The 20,847-nt window shown below is 39.8% G+C and overlaps 1 protein-coding gene across 4 annotated transcripts in view; it reads left to right on the forward strand.

The window, feature by feature from the left end:
- The window catches only part of MTR (5-methyltetrahydrofolate-homocysteine methyltransferase), a 110,600-nt gene that overhangs the window by 72,354 nt on the left and 17,399 nt on the right, over nt 1-20,847 (forward strand). For all 4 annotated transcript variants that reach the window (XM_017526610.2, XM_017526611.2, XM_017526612.2 and 1 more), the window contains 4 exons: nt 583-683; nt 10,873-10,940; nt 11,900-12,020; nt 19,194-19,275. In XM_017526610.2, coding sequence (XP_017382099.1) covers nt 583-683; nt 10,873-10,940; nt 11,900-12,020; nt 19,194-19,275 — 372 coding nt within the window. The remainder of the gene's footprint in view (nt 1-582; nt 684-10,872; nt 10,941-11,899; nt 12,021-19,193; nt 19,276-20,847) is intronic.

The following is a 20,847-nucleotide window of genomic DNA, read 5'->3' on the forward strand; positions in this document are numbered from 1 at the left end:
TTTGGTCCCTAGGATTTCAAATTTTTAAACTGATCTGTGTTTGTGAATGGCTCAGACACAGAGTTTATAAAAATCCTTCTTGTTTTGTTTGCTTCTTTTCTCTTTGTGGGGAGTAGTGGGGATGCCGGCTGTGCACAGAACAACAGTGCTGAGGAAAGATGCTCACGTGCCCCCTGCCTGGGCTGTTGTGGAGGTTTTTCAGATTCCAGTGGAACATACACAGTTAACCTGTTCCTCTTCCTCTCCCTGGCCTCTCCCTTAATTGCTAACAGTAGACATGTGTCAAATAGGTTCCCCCCAACCAAAGTTAAGGATGTGGTCTTCAGCTGTGGGGCTGTTTTGTGTGTGAATACCAACTGTTCTTTGAAAGGATGGGACCCCCAATCTTGGTGGAAGCCCCTTGGGCGGGCACATTAGGTGGGCCTCCTTTGGACTGCTTGGGCTTTGGTTTCCAGGTCTGTCTTTGAGGTGGTCTTGGTCATATTGAATTGCTTGCTGTGCTGGCCTGTGCCTGGCTCTGGAGAACTAGGTGATCGGTGCTGAACCACCCCACCTTGCTGAGCTGCTTGGCTTGTTTTCCAGGACCCTTACCAGGGCACCATCGTGTTGGCCACTGTTAAAGGCGATGTGCACGACATTGGCAAGAACATAGTTGGAGTAGTCCTTGGCTGCAATAATTTCCGGTAAGTTAGGACCTCACCTCTTTCAACCACTTTTCCATTTAAAAATGAAAGCTTTTTAACAGAGTAATTCTTTAATGGGTGGGAAGAGTGGGGCATGGCAGTGGATGTTAGAGGTTATTTTTAATTTCTTTTTGCTTACTGTTTGCTTACTTTTTGAATTTTCTACAGTGAACACAGCATTTCAGATTAAGTTAGTAATTATCTGTGCTCAATAAGGACATAAAGAATAGTAAAAGCTATTCCAGTGGGATCAAAACAGCCCAGAGGATTCCTGGGGTTGGATATTGGGACAGAGGTGCTAATGGCTGGAATATCAGGTTCCTTCCTATGGCCAGTGGTGTTCATCATATCCTCTTTTTCCTTTCAATAAACTCAGATTTTAGAACTGAGATCTTATGAGAACTTGGCTAAATGGAGTTTTCCAGGAAGACCTTATCTGTACAAGTCTCAATTGACTTTGCTTAGAACCAGGATCCTGTGTTCTTGGTGATGATTAAGCTAGATTTTGGAATGTTTTATACAAATAAAGCCCCTTTCTGATATATCTCATTATAATTAGTAAATACTCATAACCAAGTCATTTCCATGTGAGAGCTGATGACCTATAGTAAGTATATGTTTAGCTTAGATTTGAACATATTCTTTGTAATTAAAAGCCCTAATAGAAATAATGCCTTCCCTATCCATGTCTGGCCAACAGTCCTTTTGAGTCTTGGACTTCTTTCTAATGTGCTGTTTTCTCTAGACAGAGAAGAAAATTGACTGGAGCTATCCCTGTGCCCCTGAGTTTTCTTCTTTGCTGTCAAGTAACAATTATCCTCTAAGCTCTCTCCCTGCTGTCAACATTGGTATCCATCTCTGCCTTCTAGGCTAATTAAATGCAGCTAAGAACCTTTCAGGAAGGCTGGAGACAGAGGAGCAGTGTCAGGAAGGCAATTTTTCCCTCTGACTGTCTTCACAAGTACTTCCATATACCTGTTCACTTGCTCTCTAAAGACAGCATTCTCTCCTAGTCCTAGAAACGAGGAATACTATTTCTATCCATGTCTGTATTATTTTTTAAAAAGATAAATTTATTGGAGACAGGTAGTTGTGATGAAATTTTACCTATATAATAAATATTTAGATAAGGTGTTGGCTTCCTGAAGTGTACAAAGCATTTCTGCTATTGGCTTAACCTTTGCAAACATGAGGTTGTTGATTTCTGTTTGCGTTCATCACCATCAGTGAAAATTCACTTCAGTTAATAATTGTTTATAGCTCACCTACTACATACCAGGCATTATACTAGAGACACTAAAATGATTTAGTTGACTTTTCTCCTTGAAAAAGTTTACCATTTCTCAGGCTAAATAGCCAGGTACATGTTCAGCTTTAATAATGGGACAAGAACCATGAAAGAAGGTGACTTGTAGGTAAACTTCCTAAAAGTGATTCTTGAGATATCATTGTCATGTGTTTTATCATTATTTATTTCGGTCAATGGATACTTAGCTAAGAGTATCATACAAGCAATGTTTAGTTCTCCAGTAAAGACATTTTAAGAAGCCGAGGAACATTGTGGCATTTCTCCAGGGTGCTACTGGAATCAAATGTCAACAGTTGTGAAGACTGCTTACTAAGCCTGAGGCTTTCCTGCAACACATCCAGTTCCGATGTGTTGTGCATTGACGGTTTGCTTATCTTTGCTAATAAGTCTAACAGGAGAAACACCTTTAGATGAAACGTTACTTTTATTTTACAAAAACAAGTGAACGTACAGACTTCATGTCAAATACCCCTTTGGTTTGTGTATGGTCACACATAGACTCTTCCATTGGTGAGCTTAATTTTACGGTGTCAGCTAGTAGACAGGTGTCCCTGAAGATTGCCTTATGGAGTAATGTGTACTTTTACTGTCAGTACCACGCTAGTATACTTGAAGGAATTACCCAGTCTAGTGAGTGAGTCCAGCAAACTATTCTGTGTCTAATCCTTCTCTTTCATGGCTTTTTATCATTGTTGTAGTGAATCTCACAAAATGGTAACAGTGTTCTTTTCTTTGTAGGGATAAAACAAATAAAGAGGGCTAAAAGGGACAGTTCTGTTTAGAGACAAAATATATTTTTTAAATGGGGAAGATATGATGCAATAGAATCGCAAATTTGAGGATTTGCATAGAACTAAATAGCACAGTTAATGCAAAAGAAAAGTTCTTAAAGGAAATGAAAAATGCTCCTCCAGTGAGAATACACAAATGACAGGAAAGCAAAACAGGCTTATTGCTGATTGGAGGAAAGTTTGAGTGGTCTGGATAGAAGATTAAACCAGCCACAATATTCCCTTAAGCTAGAGTCTCACCTAGAGCAGTTTGGTGCTGCCACAGGGATACCAAATTGAAGAGAGCTCTTCTTCAATTCTGTGAAGCCTGAGAGAGGTGAAGAAGCTGCAGAAGAAAAGTTTGAAGCCAGTAGAGGTTGATTCCTGAGGTTCAAGGAAAGAAGCCGTCTCCTAACATAGCAGTACAAGATGAAGTTCCAGTGTTGGTGGAGAAGCTGCAGCAAGTTATCCAGATCTAGCTGCGATCACTGAGGAAGGTGGCTGCACTCAACAGTAGGTGTTCAATGTAGATGAAGTGGCCTTCTATTGGATGTAAGTGCCATAAGGACTTTCATAGCTAGAGGGGAGAAGTGAAGGCCTGGCTTCAAAACTTCAAAGGACAGGCTGACTCTCTTGTGAGGAGCTAACACAGATGGTGACTATCAGTTGAAGCCAGTGCTGATTTGCCATTCTGAAAATTCTAGGGCTTTAAGAATTATGTTAAATCTCCTCTGTCTGTGCTCTGTCGATGGAATAACAAAGCCTGGATGAGAGCACCTCTGTTTACAGCATGGTTTACTGAATATTTTAAGTCTACCGTTAAGACCTGCTGCTCAATAAAAAAAGATTCCTTTCAAATATTACTCCTCATTGGCAGTGCACCTGGTGACAAGAATTGATGGAGATGTACAAAGAGATGAATATTGTTTTCTTGCCTTCTAACACAACATCCATTCTGCAGCCTGTGGATCAAGGAGGAATTTTGACTTTCAAGTCTTATTACATTTTGTAAGGCTGTAGCTGCCACAGATAGTGATGGATCTGGGCAAAATAAATAAAAAACCTTCTGTAAAGGATTCACCATTCTAGATGCCATTCAGACCATTTGTAATTCATGGGAGGAGGTCAAAATATCAACATTAACAGGAGCTTGGAAGAAGTTGATTCCAACCCTCATAGATGATGTTGAGGGATTCAAGACTTCAGTGGAGGAAGTAACTGCAGATGTGGTAAAAATAGCAACAGTAAACTCGAATTAAAAATGGAACCTGAAGATGGGAATGAATTGTTACAGTCTCGTAATACAACTTCAACAGATGTATTATCCTTATGGCTCAGCAAGGCTGAGCAGAGAAAGTAGTTTCTTGAGATGGAATCTACTCTTGGTGAAGATGCTATGAACAGTGTTGAAATGACAATAGAGGATTTAGAATATTATGTAAACTTAGATGATAGAGCAGTGGTAAGGTTTGAGATGATTGGCTATAATTTTGAAAGAGGTTCTGTTAGTAAAATGCTGTCAAACAGTATCGCTGCTACAGAGAAATCTTTTGTGAAAGTCAGAGTCAACTGGTGCGGCAAAATTCACTGTTGTCTTATTTTGAGAAATTGTCACAGCCACCCCAGACTTCTGCAACCACCACTCTAATCAGTCAGTGGCCATGAGCATCAAGTCAAGACCCTCTACCAGCAAAAAGATTACAACTCACTGAAGACTTAAATGATAGTTAGTGTCTTTTTTAGCAATAAATGTTTTAAATTAAGGTATATATACATTGTTCTTTTAGATGTAATACTATTGCACACGTAATGTTAAGCATGTTCTGAAAAAAGAGACCACCGAAACAGGCTTTATGTGAGCAACAAGGCTGTTTATTCACCTTGGTGCGAGTGGACTGAATCTGAAAAGACCCAGTCAGTGGAGGGCGGTGGGATAGTTGATTTTATTGGTTTGGGGTAGGCAGTGGAAAGTTGCAGAAGTTATAGTTCAGGGTGGTTTTGCAAGCTGGGTAGGTGGGGGTGTCGCTGGGAAGGTGTCACAAGGTCCAGTGTCACAAGGTTGGCTTATCAGTTAAGCCGGAACAATGGTGGAATGTCCCAAGGTTGGTTAATTGGGCTTTGTAGGAGCTAGCTATTCTTCAGACTTTCTGGCTCTGGGAGACCATCCAGGGGTGTACGTGCGAGTCATGGGGGTTGCCAGGGCTTGACTTAGGGTATGGCCTATGGTGCAGCCAGTTCAAAGAACCTTGCACATAATAGAGAACGGTATAGTGTGAACAACTTATATGCAGAACCTTGCACATAATAGAGTACGGTGTAGTGTGAACAACTTATATGCATTGAGAAACCAAAAAATTCATGTGACTCACTTTATTGAGTTACTTGCTTTGTTGTAATGGTCTAGAGTTGAACCTGTCTAGCATTAGTCTGAGTTATGTCTATCATCTGAATTCCCCCCAAGAAATAATATAGAATATTTGGAAATATTTTTGATTTATTCCATTGAGGTTAATTTTAGATATACTCTGTAATAATAACTAGGAAAAGATAAAAGAGGACATTTTCCATTTAATAGATAATCCACAGTTTAATTACATAGAAAAACATGCTGTTTCAAGATAAATTTTAAAGTTGTACATCATATGTCTAATATTTTTAAACATGGGTCTGATAACCAGTGGTTCTTAATATAACTAGTATGAGTAAAACAGCAGTATATGGCTAAGCATGAAAATAACTCAGAACTGTCTAACGTTGGAACGTTCAGCTGAGTGGGGAACATGACTGTGTCTCTGTCAAGGATGTAGTAATCCAGTCTCTCCTGAGCACTTTACATGCTCACTGATAATTAGTTAGGGGCTTTTGATACATTTTTTGAAGGGGAGACCAAGAGTTTGTTTTGTTTATTTTTTTAAAATGTGTTAAAAATGGCAACAGACCCTATTGGTACTGCTTAGGTACAGGTTGGAAACCTTGGCTGGGGACTGTAGACTGGATGGAAACACATGCCATCTAGTGGTAGCATCTGTGAATTGCAGGAGCAGCAGATAGGCTGCCACCTTAGTTAACTGAGAAATAAAGGGTAAAATGACAGCAAGTATCAGTCACCTTAAAAGAATACAGATTATTTTTATTTATTTTATTTATTATATTTTATTTTATTTATTTTTAATAAAAAGTTTTATTTTCTTTTTAAAATTTATTCTGGAGAGGAAAAGGACTTTTTATCTCATATTACAGTTTATTTTTGAAATTCTATGTATTCTTTTTTTTAAAGATCTAATACTATTCTTAAGTAGTATCAGATGCCTTTGCTAAAAAGTTGCATTCAGTGCAACTTTTTTTTTTTTCTGGATTAGTAGTCCAGATTAAATGTTTCCTCTCATAGCTTTATTCTAAGCACTTAAAAAAAGTTTTTTTTTTTTTTTTTTGTAGAGACAAGGTCTTGCTAATGTTGCCCAGGCTGGACTCAAACCCCTGGTCTTAAGTGATCCTCCTGCCTTGGCCTCTTAAAGCCCTGGAATTACAGGCATGAGCCACCATACCCAACCTCTGTTCTAAGCACTTTAAAACAAATACTGTAAAATCAGCATCTTCTGTAACATTCATTTTTGTTCTCTTTAGCCTCCCATGTGACAAAATATTACAGGGAGAGGCCTACAGACATAGGGTATGGCTCAAAGTGGCAAAAGGAAACTGAGGGAGAGTCAAGGAAGATGGGGTTATGTGTAGGGGTGAAACAGGAGGTTGCGGTAGAGGTGAGAGGGAAGGAGCGGGAAGGTGGGCAGAATGGTAGCAGGCGCAGAGGGCAGGCCTGGATCTGACCCGTACCCTCTTCTCCGACTTCACATACCCTGGGATTCTAGCTGGATCAGGACTCTGGGCCTTCATAGTGCTGGTCTCTGCCTAGACTTCCCTGTTTCCTTCAGCTAATACCCACTTAATTTTTCAAAATTCATTTCAGGCTGGGCGCAGTGGCTTATGCTTGTAATCCCAGCACTTTGGGAGGCCGAGGCGGGTGGATCACGAGGTCAAAAGATCGAAACCATCCTGGCCAACAGGGTGAAACCCCGTCTCTACTAAAAAGTACAAAAATTAGGTGGGCGTGGTGGTGCATGCCTGTAGTCCCAGCTACTCGGGAGGCTGAGGCAGGAGAATTGCCTGAACCCAGGAGGTGAAGATTGCAGTGAGCTGAGATCGCGCCACTGCACTCTAGCCTAGTGACTGGCGACAAAGCAAGACTGTCTCAAAAAAAAAAAAAAAAAATTCATTTCAGGCTTCCCCCTAGGATGCTTCTAATTGTCATCCATTTTGGGCCTCCCATATATAGTACATTGTAAATGCTTCCATTGTAGTACTTGCCACACCATATTCTCATTCAGAGCTTGCCAACAGTTTCTCAGCGCAGATGTGACAGGAAACCCATTCTCCTTCCTGCTGGAGAGTAGAGCGGGGCCTCCGTCTTAGATTGGCTGCCCAGGGCTGTGAACAGCTTCCTCTGTGCATCCCAGTGCCATAAGTGTCGTTTTCTATGTGTGGACAAAGTGGGAAGTGCTCCTCTAGTCAGTAGTACATTTGACCGTTTCCCCAGCAAGATGAAAGGCAGGTCAATAAGCTGGAAATGGAATTTGTCACTCAGGCCCCTGGATCAGCGTTCTTGGTTGTCTTCTTACCACACAGATCAGTGGTTGTGATGCTCTCCTGCTGATTTCTCCTTCTGGGAGTGGTCTTTAAACACAGACATGTTCTGGGACTCAGCCCGTGGACCTCTTCTCTGTCTTCACTGTCTAGGTTTGTGTTCCTCAAACTATAATGTGCCTTCTTGCCACCTGGGGTTTTGTTAAAAGTCAGATTCTGATTAGGGTAGGTCTGGACTGGAGGCTGTGCACTCCCAACAAGCTCTCAGGTAGTGCTGGTGCTGCTGGGACAGGAAGACACGGGGAGGAGGAAGGCCTAGGGTGGGCTGAAGTCTTCTCATTTGTTTTGTGACTTCAGTGTCATCTGATACACCGACAAGTCCCCAGTTGTATCCCCAGTGTGGATCTCTCCCCCAAACGTAGACTTACATATCCAGTTGACTCCCTGAGACCTCCATTTGGATCTCTAAAGAAATCTCAAATTTAATATTTTGAAAACTGAACTAATTGCCACCATTTTGTGAACACCTCCCAACTCTCCCATTTGAATAAATAGCAACTTCATTTTTCTTGCTGCTCAAGCCGAAACTCTTGCGTCATCCTTACTCTCACCAAATAACCCGCATGTAACCCATCAGATCTGCTCTCACGGTATGTCCAGGATCTGACCATGTCTCACTACCTACACTGCTTCTTGTCTAGATTTTTGCAGCAGCCTAACTATTCTCTCTGCTTCCACCCTGGACTTGGTTCAGTCCAAAGTAAATCTGTTAAATGTAGGTTAGATTTCCTACTCCACTGTTGAAACCCTCCAGTGACTTCTCCCCTCACTCAGCAAAACTCAGAGCCCTTGCAGTGGTCTGTAGGGCCCTTGTGTAGTGGAAGCTGCCTGGACCCCACCCCTGGCCAGTTAAATCACAATCTCTGGAAAATGGAGTCCAGGCTTCTGGTTGTTTGATTTTGGAAAAAGCTCCCCAGATGATTCTGATGCAGTCTACCCAGGCTCTGGCCTTTCCTTCCTCCTTCGAATTCATCACCCACAACTTTATCCTCCTCCATGTATGTTCCAGCCACAACAATCTCCTTGCTCTTCCTTAAACGTGGCAAGCATGCGTGTAACACATTCCTGTGAGAAACACTGCTGAAACAAGAATAAGTAGTAAGAGCAAGATGATTCTTGCCATCATACTGATGAGTTTTAGTTGAATTTTAAAACATATACAGTGTTGAAAAAAGAAATCAGCTTTGCCTTTTTGTCTTGAGTTAAAAGCAGTATGCAGTTTTTCCTAGTTTTATATGTGACAGTCTATGCTTAGTCATTGTTTAATAAAAGATCCAGGTACTAGACTTTCTTCAATATGTTAAAAAGGAAAAAAGGAGTGTGTGGCACCATCTCGCTCCTGCTGTAACCTGCAGTGGTTCTGCATCATTAGCACCTCCAGTGTGTCTTTGCTACCGGGTTAGTGCCAGCCAAGCTGAATATACTTATCATTGATTTTAAGTTGTCTTATTTTTACTGAAGATACCATATGTCCTAGTTTTTTTTTTTTTTTTTTTCTTTTTAAAAAAGTAATATGAGTCCAAGCTAAAAATTCAGTGGTCTGAAAGGGCATATAGTGAGAAGCCAGTTCCCTTCCTGCCCCAGTGTTCAGCACCCATTGTGACCAGTCAGTGTGTCGTGTCGTAGTTCTTAAGCATTCTTTGTTCTTGTTATTTAAACGTTTTTGCCTATTGAATTTTAAGAATTGTTGATGTAATGAAATAAGTAAAAATGCATGCCATAAGTTTTTCAACATCTTTTAACAAATAGAAGATTAAATTATCAAAATGACATTAAGGGTACTAACTATAAAATAATAAAATAATTAATTCTAAAATAGGTAATTCATAGAACATTTACCAGGGTAGCCATTCCTTTTCCTCTGAGTTCTAGGAAGCTCTCTCCTCCATGAATTGAAATTTGTCTGGCGCCATCTGGTTCTCTGAGAGTGTGCTCCAGGCTTCCTCTGTCCCAGGGCCTGCTCTGTCTCTCCTGTGTGCCCATTTAGAGTCAGCTTTTCCTTTGAGTGTTGCCCTCTTGCCGGCAGTGACCTGCTCCCTGAATCATTCTCCCTCTCTTGCCTTAAGTAATCAGGTTTCCCTGACAGCTGTTCATGTGCAGGACCTGACCTCTTTCTGATGATCTTCCCCACTGGCTTCCATGTTCAACAAATATTTATTGAGGAACTTGCCCAGCCCTTTTTATTGGCCTAAATGGATAAAATAATGGATTTTGGTTTGAGATACTGATTCAGATTCTAACTCTGCCTCTAATTAGTTGTATGACTAGACAGATTGCTTAATTTTTCTGGGTCCCTTCTCATGAAAATGAGGCCCGTAGTAGTGCTTTCATTATAGAGTTACTAGGAGGATTTAATAAGATCGTTTATGCAGGTTGGGCGCTGTGGCTCACACCTGTAATCCCAGCACTTTGGGAAGCCCAGGGGGGAGGATCACCTGAACCCAGGAGTTTGAGACCAGCCTGGGCAACATAGGGAAACCCTATCTACAAAAACTTTAAAAATTTTTGTAGATTTAGTGGGGCATGCCTGTAGTCCCAGCTACTCTGGAGGCTGAGGCAGGAGGTTGAGGCTGCAGTGAGCTGTAAGCATGCCGCTGCACTCTAGCCTGGGTGACAGTGAGACCCTGTCTCAAAAACAAAAGAGATTGCTTATGTGAAAAGCTTAGCACAGTGTCTTTCAAAAGATGAATGGATAAGCAAAACATGGTATCTCCATACAGTGGAGTATTTTTCAGCCTTAAAAAAACTGAACTTCTGACATGCCTCAAAACATCGTTGAACTTTGAAGGTATGTGCTAATGAAGTCAGCCAAACACAAAAGAATGAATACTGTATTGTTCTACTTATATGAAATATCTAGATTAGGTAAATTCGTAGAGAAAGAAAGTAGAATAGAGGTTACCAGGGGATGGAGTGGAGAGGGTGGGAGAGAAAAAGGGGTAGTTATTGCTAAATGGTGACAATGTTTCTGCTTTGGATGATAAAATAGTTTCAGACATAAATAGTGGTGATGGTTGCACGACAGTGTAACTGAAATTAATGCTACTGGATTGTACGTTGAAAAATGGTTAAAATGGAAAAGTATATACTATATATATTTTACCACAGTTTAAAAAAAATAACATACCAGAAACCACTGAATTGCACACATGAAATGGGTGAAATGTATGGTATGTGAATGATGTCTCAGTGAAGCTGTTTAAAAGCAGTCGTAGCATGGTGCCTGGCATATACATAATAAGTACTGAATAAATGATAGTTGTGGTGGTAATCGTCAATATTTAGTGAGCATTTCAACTTGATTCTCATTTACATTAGAGCAGTATTTAATGGTCAAAATAAAAATGTTTATTTCAGTTTTGTCTCTACTGGGCTCTCATTAATTTTCCCATATCTCATTTCTGTGCCTCAGAGTTATTGATTTAGGAGTCATGACTCCATGTGATAAGATACTGAAAGCTGCTCTTGACCACAAAGCAGGTACTGTGCAACTGTACTTTGGGAATTTCTCTAAATGTCATATCCCCAGGTGTCTGTCATTCCCCCAGGTGTCTGTTAGTGAATAGAGGGATCTGTGGGACATACAGACAGTCAAGTGCCAGCTCCTAAACGGGGTTGCTTTTGTTGCCATTCCTAATGGGGGCTGAGAGAGGTGAGTGAGTAACCATGGAACCGAGTACTGGAGATGGGGACAGACCTTCTTATAGGAGAACAGTTGTATGAGATTCTTTTTCTCTGTGTGTAGTCATTTTTGTATTTCTTCTTAACACTGTGATGTATTCAAGTCTGGGAAATCATGAGCTAAAGATATCTTCTATTGCATGGCTTCCTAAAACTGGCAAGTAATTATTACAACCTTAAGTTGATTTCTTATTTACTACCAAAAAAACTATGGCAAGTAATTATTGCAACCTTAAGTTATAAATTTTATTTACTACCAGAAGCAAACAATAAATTGAAATTCCCCAGTCAGAAAAGATATCTTAGAATTAGAAATTGGGGATAGGCACAGTGGCTCATACCTGTAACCCTGGGAGGCTGAGGCAGGCAGATCATTTGAGATCAGGAGTTTGAGACCAGCCTGGCCAACATGGTGAAACCTCAGCTCTACTAAAACTGCAAAAATTAGCCAAGCTTGGTGGTGGGCACCTGTAATCCCAGCTACTCAGGAGACTGAAGCAGGAGAGTTGCTTGAACCCAGGTGGCAGAGGTTGCAGTGAGCTGAGATCGCGCCACTGTACTCCAGCCTGAGCAACAAATGAGACTCCATCTAAAAAAAAAAGAATTGTAATCGGGAATTCATGTTAAGTCTTTTGGTCTTTATTATAAAAATGGATCTTCATTTTTCTCCTTTTTCTTTTATTCTCCTCACTGTCCTTTTTTTTTTTTTTTTTTTTTTTTTTTTTTTTTTTTTTTTTTTTTTTTTTTTTTTTTAATAGATATAATTGGCCTGTCAGGACTTATCACTCCTTCCCTGGATGAAATGATTTTTGTTGCCAAGGAAATGGAGAGATTAGCTATAAAGATTCCATTGTTGATTGGAGGAGCAACCACTTCAAGGTAAGTTACACTAATGAGCTTTGTGCTCACTTCAAATTCTCTTAAATGCCAGTGTTTAAAAACAATGCTAAACCTGTTTTGTTTTGGATTTTCCCTTATGTTTAGTACATTGACTTTTTGTTATATAAACACAAAATTTTCTGGTCTTCACTTGGGCAAGAGCCAGAATACTTACAGAGCATGCTATAGAAAACTTTTTTATAATTCCTATTCTTTGCTTTTTCTTGGATTTCTTTGGCATGCAATAATCTTTTTCTTAATGCTCTCACTTCTGATTCAGATCCTGAGAATTCTAATGAACTCTTCTCTTGAAATCAAACTGAGTGGAGAAGCTGTGTTTTTGGCACAAAGTCATTACTTGAACTTTTGCCCACTCTGTCTTGAAGCAGGTGTCTGGTTGAATAATTACAGGTTCCTTTGAAGGAACTCTAACCTTGTAGTAGTTTGGAGACAGAAAACCCGTCTAGAAAGAATGAACTAATGATCACTTCGTAGAGTTTCTGAAAGGGGAGCTTTTTGGGAACCTTTGGGTTAGCAGCATTAAGAGGTATAAAATGTAAAAATGAGAAAGTTCAAATTTGTTCGCATGATAATTATTCTGTTTACCAGATTTTTCCTGGGATCATGATCATAGTGAAATGTGGTAAGTGATACCCTAACTGTGGGTACTAGACTTTTTATGCCACCACAGTTCACTTTCTCAGGAGCATTATCATGCTGGAACATTGAACTTAATGGTCCCATAGCATCTAGTTTATTTTTCTGATGCAGAAATGCAATAAAGGTGTGGTTATAGGTATACCAGAGTTCCTTTTGCACTAGAAACAACTGTACAGTAAGCCAATTTGTATAGGGTGGTTCAGAGGAACAGAATCAATAGGGTGTATTTATATGTAGAGAGAGAGATTTATTTTAAATAATTAACTCCTGTGATGGTGGAAGCTGGCAAGTCTGAAATCTGCAGCCTGGAGACACAGGTAAGAGTTGATTTCTTGAGTCTAAAGACAGGCTGAAGGTAGAATTTCTTCTTCCTTGTAGGGGTGGGAAGTGAGCAAGGGACCTTAGTCTTGTCTCTTAAAGGCCTTCAACTGATTGGACAAGGTCCATCTACATTGTGGATGATAATCTGCTTTACTCTAAGTCTACTGATTAAAATGTTAATCACATCTAAAAAAAAATATTTTCACAGTAACATTTAGATTGTGGTTAGCCAAAAACTGTATACCATGGCCTAGCCAAGTTTATACATGAAATTAACCATCATACTATTTAAAATTTGAATGGATCATCTTCATAAGTAGAAACAGTATTATGTGTCTTGTATCTATTAGCTTCTTCTTCATACTTAAAGGATTCAATAGTTTGATTATCATTGCTAACATTAGAAACTAGGATTGGTTTTTCCACAAAGGACTTATGTACTAGGAAATATGGCAGAGTTGGTCTCAAGGGATATGGCCAACCATTAATAATGGGTTTTGATCATGGTCTTGGGTAACTGATGACAAGCTTAGTGAAGAGAATGGTAAGAGGACCTATGGACTGTTTTCAGAATGACAGACTTTTTAATATCAGTTGTAAAGTAGAATAAATAAATATTTGAATGAGCATAATTAAAATACATTATGAGTTATGTAAATATGATGCTGGCTTCAAAATAAGAACCTTTTTATATGGTGGGACGCTGCACTCAGAAATTTGCTACTTGTGCAAATTGGAACTTTACCTAATAGTCCATTTTATCATTTCCCATGTAAGACCTACCAGATTAAAGAAAAAAAAAACATTGAGAAGCAACATGGCTAGCCTCTCAAGATGCGTTATTGGCTGTATTACCCTGTTAATGATTTTTAGCAGTTATAGCCTGGTATATCAAATTAGAATTGACAAGATAGGAAATCACCAACATCTCTTCAGTTACTGCAAAATACCTATTCTCATTGTCTGGGAAACTGTGAATGTGTTTGGCCTAAAGGTAGAAGCTGGGTCCCCTGACCTGCTAAGGTTTCTTTCAACTCTCCAGTGCTTTGCTTCTCTATGAGCTCTGCCTCTTCTGGTTCTCTTCTTGTCTATGCCTGTTGCAGTTTCTCGGAAATTGCTTGGAAAATAAGAGCTAGTAGGTAGCTCTGCTTCCGGGAACTATTCCCTTCTACACTGTGGTGCTGGAACAGCCTTTGGAAAATATTCTTGTGCAACCTCCAGGAACTTCAGTGTAGAATTCCCCAGTTCTGACTCCATTCTAATTAGTGGCAGTGGATGAGGTCTGAGACCTGAAGTCTTGCTTTATCAAGCTCTCTTATTTAAGTAAGTGCTTTTACAGAAGTTTAGCAGTTATACAGAAAAGTACACGAATCATACAGATGTACAACTTGACAAGTTTTTACAAAAGGGAACCCACCCATGTAACCACCTCCAGATCAAGAAATAGAACACTAATGGCACCCTAGGAACCTCACCAGGTTCCCCCACCCAGTCATCCTTTCCAACAAAAGTAACCACTGTTCCTTCTTCTGTCACCATAGGTTGGTTTTGCCTGCATTTCAACTTTATATAAATGGAGTCATATTGTATATATTCTCCTGGATCTGGCTTCTTTTGCCCCACATCATGTCTCTTAGGTCCAGCTTTGTTACAATAGTTGTTAGGGGTGTTTTGTTTTGTTTTTAAACGTAGTATTCCATTGTCTAGTGTGCTGTGACTTATTTTCTTTTGCTACTGTTAGTGGACATTTGGAGTTTTCCACTTTAGGGCAATCACAAACAATGCTGCTATGAACATTTACTCTTATGAATTTTGGTGCACATGTATGTGTATTTCTGCCTGGAAGCAGAATTGCCAGACCATATGGTATGCCTGTGATCATCTTTATTAACTATTGCCACGGAGTTTTCCAAAGTCACTCTAGCAGTTTACACTCCCATCAGCCATTTTGAAAGTTCCACATCCTCTGCAGTCGTATCCGTTGTCATGGGTGTGGTAATACCTTGCTGTCGTTTCCGTTTGCATTTCTCTGCTGATCAGTGATGTCGAGCACAGTTTCATTTGTATATTGACCATTTGGATATGCTTTTTAAGTATTTTTTAAAAATTGGGTATTCTGCCTTATTGTTACTGGTTTGTACACATTCTTTATAGTATATACAAGCCCTCTTTTATCAGAAATATATATATTGAAAAAATAGATTTTTTTTTCAATCTGGCTTGCCTTTTGCTGTCTTAGTGCTGTCTTTGGATAATGAAAGTTCTAAATTTATAAAGTGTGATTTATTAGTCTCTTCATATATGGTTAATGCCTCTTGCATCTGAATAAGTAAATCATCTCCTAGGAGAGCCACCTTTTCTAGAAAGCATTGAGGAGTTGGAGTGTCTCAGAAGCCCATCTAAGAGCCCTTACTATTATTTCCTACAAACCAGTGGAGGACTTAGCAGTAGCTAATTAGCTCAGGATTTCCACATTTTCATGAAAACATTGCTGAGGGGAAATAAGCCTATGGCTTTCCCAGACATAGGTGGCTTACAGTAGCTTGAGTAGAACTAGAACTGTACCCCCAAGACACTCAAAACGAAGGTTAAGGCTGTCAGGTGCAAGAGTGTCCAGTCTTTTGGTTTCCCTGGGCCACACTGGAAGAAGAATTGTTTTGGGCGACACATAAAATATGCTAACACTAAGAATAACTAACGAACCAAAAAAAAAAATTGCAAAAAAATCTCATAATGTTTTAAGAAAGTTTACGAATTTGTGTTGGGATGCTTTGTGTTGGGCTGCATGTTGGACAAGCTTGGTCTAGTGGATGAATCGATATTTGGAGAAATTGAAAGAGTTATATAGATTTGAGGTTAAGTATAGGTGGAAATATGCTTTGAGTGTCCTTTTTTAACCTGTAGCTATGAGAGAATAGAAAATCGGATATTCTTCTATCTGTAATATAGATGGTTTTGGTTTTACAAACTAGAAAAAACTTTAATGGAAATCTGGTCCTTTAGCCGCAGAACTTTTCAAAGGCCTGAGATCTGGCAGTCATCTTTCAATTTTTAACTGATTTATAGCCAACAACTGCAAAATATCTTTAAAAAAAAATACATGGAGAATTCAACAGAAAGTCACATTACTCAAAGGTAATTTTCTTAGTTAAGAAAATTAACTCAATTTTCTTATAGTTAATTTTCTGAGTTTTTTTTTTAATTGTAGGAAATAAGATACTGAGTCCTATAAGTAATTTCATTTTCTTCTCTGTATTGGTCACAGGGAAGCTGAGAGTTTAGACCAGTGTATAGGATTTCAGGAATGGATTTTATATGCTAATCTCACTCCTGATTCTATCTTAAATTGTCCCATCTCTGTTTTTTCTTTCTCTCATTTTTCTCACCAAATTTTAAGTGCTGGCCATGCTGTATTTGTGTAAAAGACCATAAATTAAGTCTGTAATAGTATACAATATGAAATAAATGCATAGAATATCTGTTCTTATTCATAGTATTAAAAAACATTTTCTGAGGTTAACACCATTATACCTGTTTGACAGGTGTGGGAGGTGACTAATTAAATCCTAAGTGTCCATGAGTGACTTAGCAGAGACAGGATTTGAGATTCAGCCTCAGTTTCTAGGTTTTTACTTTTTATGTGTAAGAAGGGGAGAAGAGATTCTGATATTTTGCATTTTTTTAGACTTCAAAAAGAAGTCTTACAGCTGGAGAAGCTTGCTTGAGTGGAAACTTAGAAGAAAGTAGAATCAATTATTGGAGTCAAATTATATGGCAGCCAGAAGCACTCTTAATGGCTAAGCAAATTTCGTGCCTCTGGCCATCTAGCTTTGTCAGTTTTTATGTTAGAAAGCAGCACTTTGCTTTTGTATATTTTCTAACAGTGGAATCCATCAGTTTCTTCTCAGTGCCCCTGTCCAGATGACCATCAAAGAGAGAATTGGTCAGAATTGAGTGGGAATCCTTGAGTGCTTAATAAATATTAATTGTGTTGATCTTTAAATTTAAAATTGTATACGTTCTCTTTAAGAGAAAGATCATGTAATGGTCATCAGGCTTGAAGTAATTATTCCTTAAAGAGTGTATGTTTTACACAGAATTTGTATTGAGGCATATTTGTGTGCTCAAGGAGCTTACCATCTGAACATGAGGAAGCAAGCTTAGTTTCAGTTGTGTTGTTTTGAAACTAGAAGCTGTGTCTTCTCTAACTGCTTTGTCAACTGTTTAAATATCCTCTCCTCACATAATACCCACGATATCTTCTAATGTTTGTTCCCTGAGCACACACTAGGCATAAAACAGGAGGGTCTCAGGAGGCCATGGAGTTCATTCAGCTGCCCCAAGGGCCATGGTCCGGCCCCCCGCCACTCCATACCCCAGCCTTCCCAGGATGGCTCTTGACTCATTGGCTTATCCCTGAATGCCGGTCTTCCAGCTCAGTTCTCATAGCTTAAGGCTTTGTAGTCCTTTGCTTCCTGTTTATGAGTGGAGATACTGTTAGGGAGATGGAACAGGTGAAGTGTTACTGGTCTTATCTGGAGTTTTTAGAGCCTTCTTTGAGAAGCCCGTTAAAAACACACTCATACATGTATTACACCTATTATAGTCTCTTGGCTTTTAAAAATTACCTGAATAATCCACGTTTACTAGACCATGTCAAACAATTCAGAGGAATGTAAAGTACAATTGAGTCTCTCTCTTGCCACCTTCAGCCTCACCTCTAACCCCCATATGACCAGTGTGGACACTTTCATGTGTATCTCCCCGTGTTTTTTCTAAATATATAGAAACTTAGATATAGGATTGGTTGGTTGTTTGGAAAAGATTGAGGGTGGTGTTTTTTTAAAAATGCAATTGCATTAAACATGGTATTCTGCTACTTTGTTTCTTTCTCATATAATAGCATATTCTAGATAATATTCCAAACATACATTTTTGTTGAAGGGAAGAATATGAAAGCACTTGACTTAGGGAAGGGTACTGCTGCTTCTGGGGAGGAGGAGAGAGGAGAAAAGACGGAACGCACTGTCCATCTTGTGGGGACTGCTGTTGGCCGCCCTTCGAAGTAGGATGTGGACAGTCTACCCTTCTCCTCCCTCTCCAGGGTTCCGGATTCACCACTGTTAGGGAGACTGTACACATTTTCAGTTTTCATTTTAATTCATTATGTCCTACCATGAAATGGCAGATCTATAGTCTGTCCTATTGCTATAAACATCTAGTAATCAGAGGGCAGTTTGTTTTCCACTTCAGTTAATTAGGTACAGGTATCGATCGACTTACGACCTATGCAACTTACGACCATTAGACTTTACGACCACAATCGCTAGCCACGACTGCTCCGCGTCTGGCAGCGCAAACGTTGCCCAGCTGGGCGTACGACAGTGCGGACCAGCTTCCGGCAGCACTACCATCTCCGCGTGCATATAGCCTACTCAACTTACGACCATATCGTGTTACGACCGGTCTGTCGGAACCAATCGTGGTCATAAGTTGAGCACTAGCTGTAGTTTTAAGAATGAAAAGGTGTTTCTACCTAATACCAACATTTGCAAGTTTGGCAGTAGGGATTTGGGGCTGAGCCAGTCTTAAATATTAAAAATAAAAGATTTTTCTTGCTTTTGCCTCTCTGTATTATTTTGTGTTGAATTGCGGATTTGGGGTTCCATACTGCGAGTACAAGTTGGGATTGGGGCCAAGGAGTGTTGATGTCTCCCATGAATAGGGGAGCAGCTGCTAGACAGCCATGTCCTGTGTCCTCTGCCTGGTTCCCAGTTCCTTAGGGGCCCTGGCTGCTATCCCAGCCCATTTGGAAGAGGGAACTCAACTTGACCTTGATGACAGCTGTATGATTTCCTGGGACTGGTTACCTCCTTTAGGTCACACAGGCTGCTAATGAGCACCAGGTCATGCATAGGCTCAGTCCCTTGTTGATGGAGCGAAGGACAAGGTCTTCCTCATGCTGCCACAGACTTCTGCAGAGCCTGGGCCAAGTTTCCCATCTTAGGGTAGGGAAAAAGTCATTTGTGTTTTACAAGGAAAATTTGAAGTTCAATATTTGTAGGTAAGCAACTTGAAATCTTTCTCTGGAAAGCACTGTAGAAATATGTTATCTCTAATGGCTCTGAACAAGAGTTGTGCAGGAACTGTCAGTGCTGATGGATGTGTTTTCTTTCTGACCCCTCTTTTTAGAACCCACACAGCAGTTAAAATAGCTCCAAGATACAGTGCACCTGTAATCCATGTGCTGGACGCATCCAAGAGTGTGGTGGTGGTAAGCTGGTGACCTCACATTTTATTCCAGATGTGTTGTAAAGAGAGTAAGGGTGTAACCTAAGATCTATTACCCTTTATCCATTTCTACTCAATAAAGCTCAGAGAGCAGGGTCTACAGTGACTGCCTTGCTGGAAGGAGGTCCAGGTGACCATGTCCTGTACTTTCCAAGACAGTTAGAACTGAGCAGCAGACAGGTAGATGACGGGGCACCAAGACACCTTTGACCTGGACACTAACTAGACAAAGATTTCACCCACTCACAAACATGGATAGATATTTACTTGACTGTGTAAAAGGAATGTTGGATTTTTAAATGACTTTTCTCCAGATAGAAAAACAAACTTGAAAGTGTCCTAGTTGACCCTACCCAAAGACAGAAAAACATCTGCTAGATATTTAAAACCCAGAACAATCGTTTCTGTTTCTCAGTGAACATCATAAACAATTCACCCACAGGTCTTTCTCTGCTTTTCTTTTTCAGTGAAGCCTAACATTCTATCTTGTTATAGATTTCATTGTTTTCACTGAATAATGGGATATAACAGCTGGGGGACACCCGAGGCAGTGTGGTCCAGTGATTTCCAAATTGATTTCAGCCACAGAATCTTTGTCGGTTAAGTGATGTCTTACCTGGAAATTCAATGTGGCAGAATTTCCAGGTAAGACATCACTTAACAGACAAGGCAGAGAACAGTCGAACCGCCCTTTCCGTTCTTCATCCCATCTCTCTTACTCATTGGAAGAGCACAGTTTGAGAACCACAGATCTAGTCCAACCTTTCTTCAGGCGAGGAAGGTTACTGAGGTGGCCTGGTGATCTGTGGGACTTCCAGTGATGTCACGTGACCTGGACTAGGGTGGCCACATTTCCTGAGCTGTCTTCCAAAGAAATTATTTCAGATCTGTGCATTTATTTACGTGAAAGTTATATAATAATCACTAACATTATTGAAAATGCGTAGTGTGCCAGGTACTGAGCCAAGTGTTTTACGTGGATTATTTTGTTTTATCCTCAGGATAACCTCACAAGGTAGATATTTTTATTGTCCCCAGTGTAGAGATCAGGAAACAGAGGAATAAAGAGATTAATAACTCTGCTGAGACCACACATCTGTCAAGTGGCAGGTGTGGGATTTGAATGCAGGTTACCTTACTCTATGTTAAATTAAACTTGTTTAACAATTCTCCTTTATTAAAAAGAGTAAAATTAACTCCGGCTGGGATCATAAAATTGTAATTGTTTATTTGCCACCGATGTAGACAAATATGCAAATAAGCTGCATTTTTACAACTCAACTTTAAAACAATTTTTGTTTCTTATTCTTGGATTGTGCTCCATAGGAGCTTATATCAGGGCCATGGTTGAGTGCAGTGGGCCTCTTAACACTTGGCATTATTTTCAAACACTGATGCTTAGCCCTGAACAGTTTCCATTCAGAGGCAAGACTTTTGGACCCATTTAGGTGCATGGCGCTAGACTTTTCTCTACAGGTAAAGGAAAGAATCAGCCCCCTTGAGCCCATGTTTGGAGGACAAGCTCCTTCACCATCTTTTTTTTTTTTTTTTTTTT

Source organism: Cebus imitator, unplaced genomic scaffold, assembly GCF_001604975.1.
Source record: "Cebus imitator isolate Cc_AM_T3 unplaced genomic scaffold, Cebus_imitator-1.0 Scaffold42, whole genome shotgun sequence".
NCBI lineage: Eukaryota > Metazoa > Chordata > Mammalia > Primates > Cebidae > Cebus > Cebus imitator.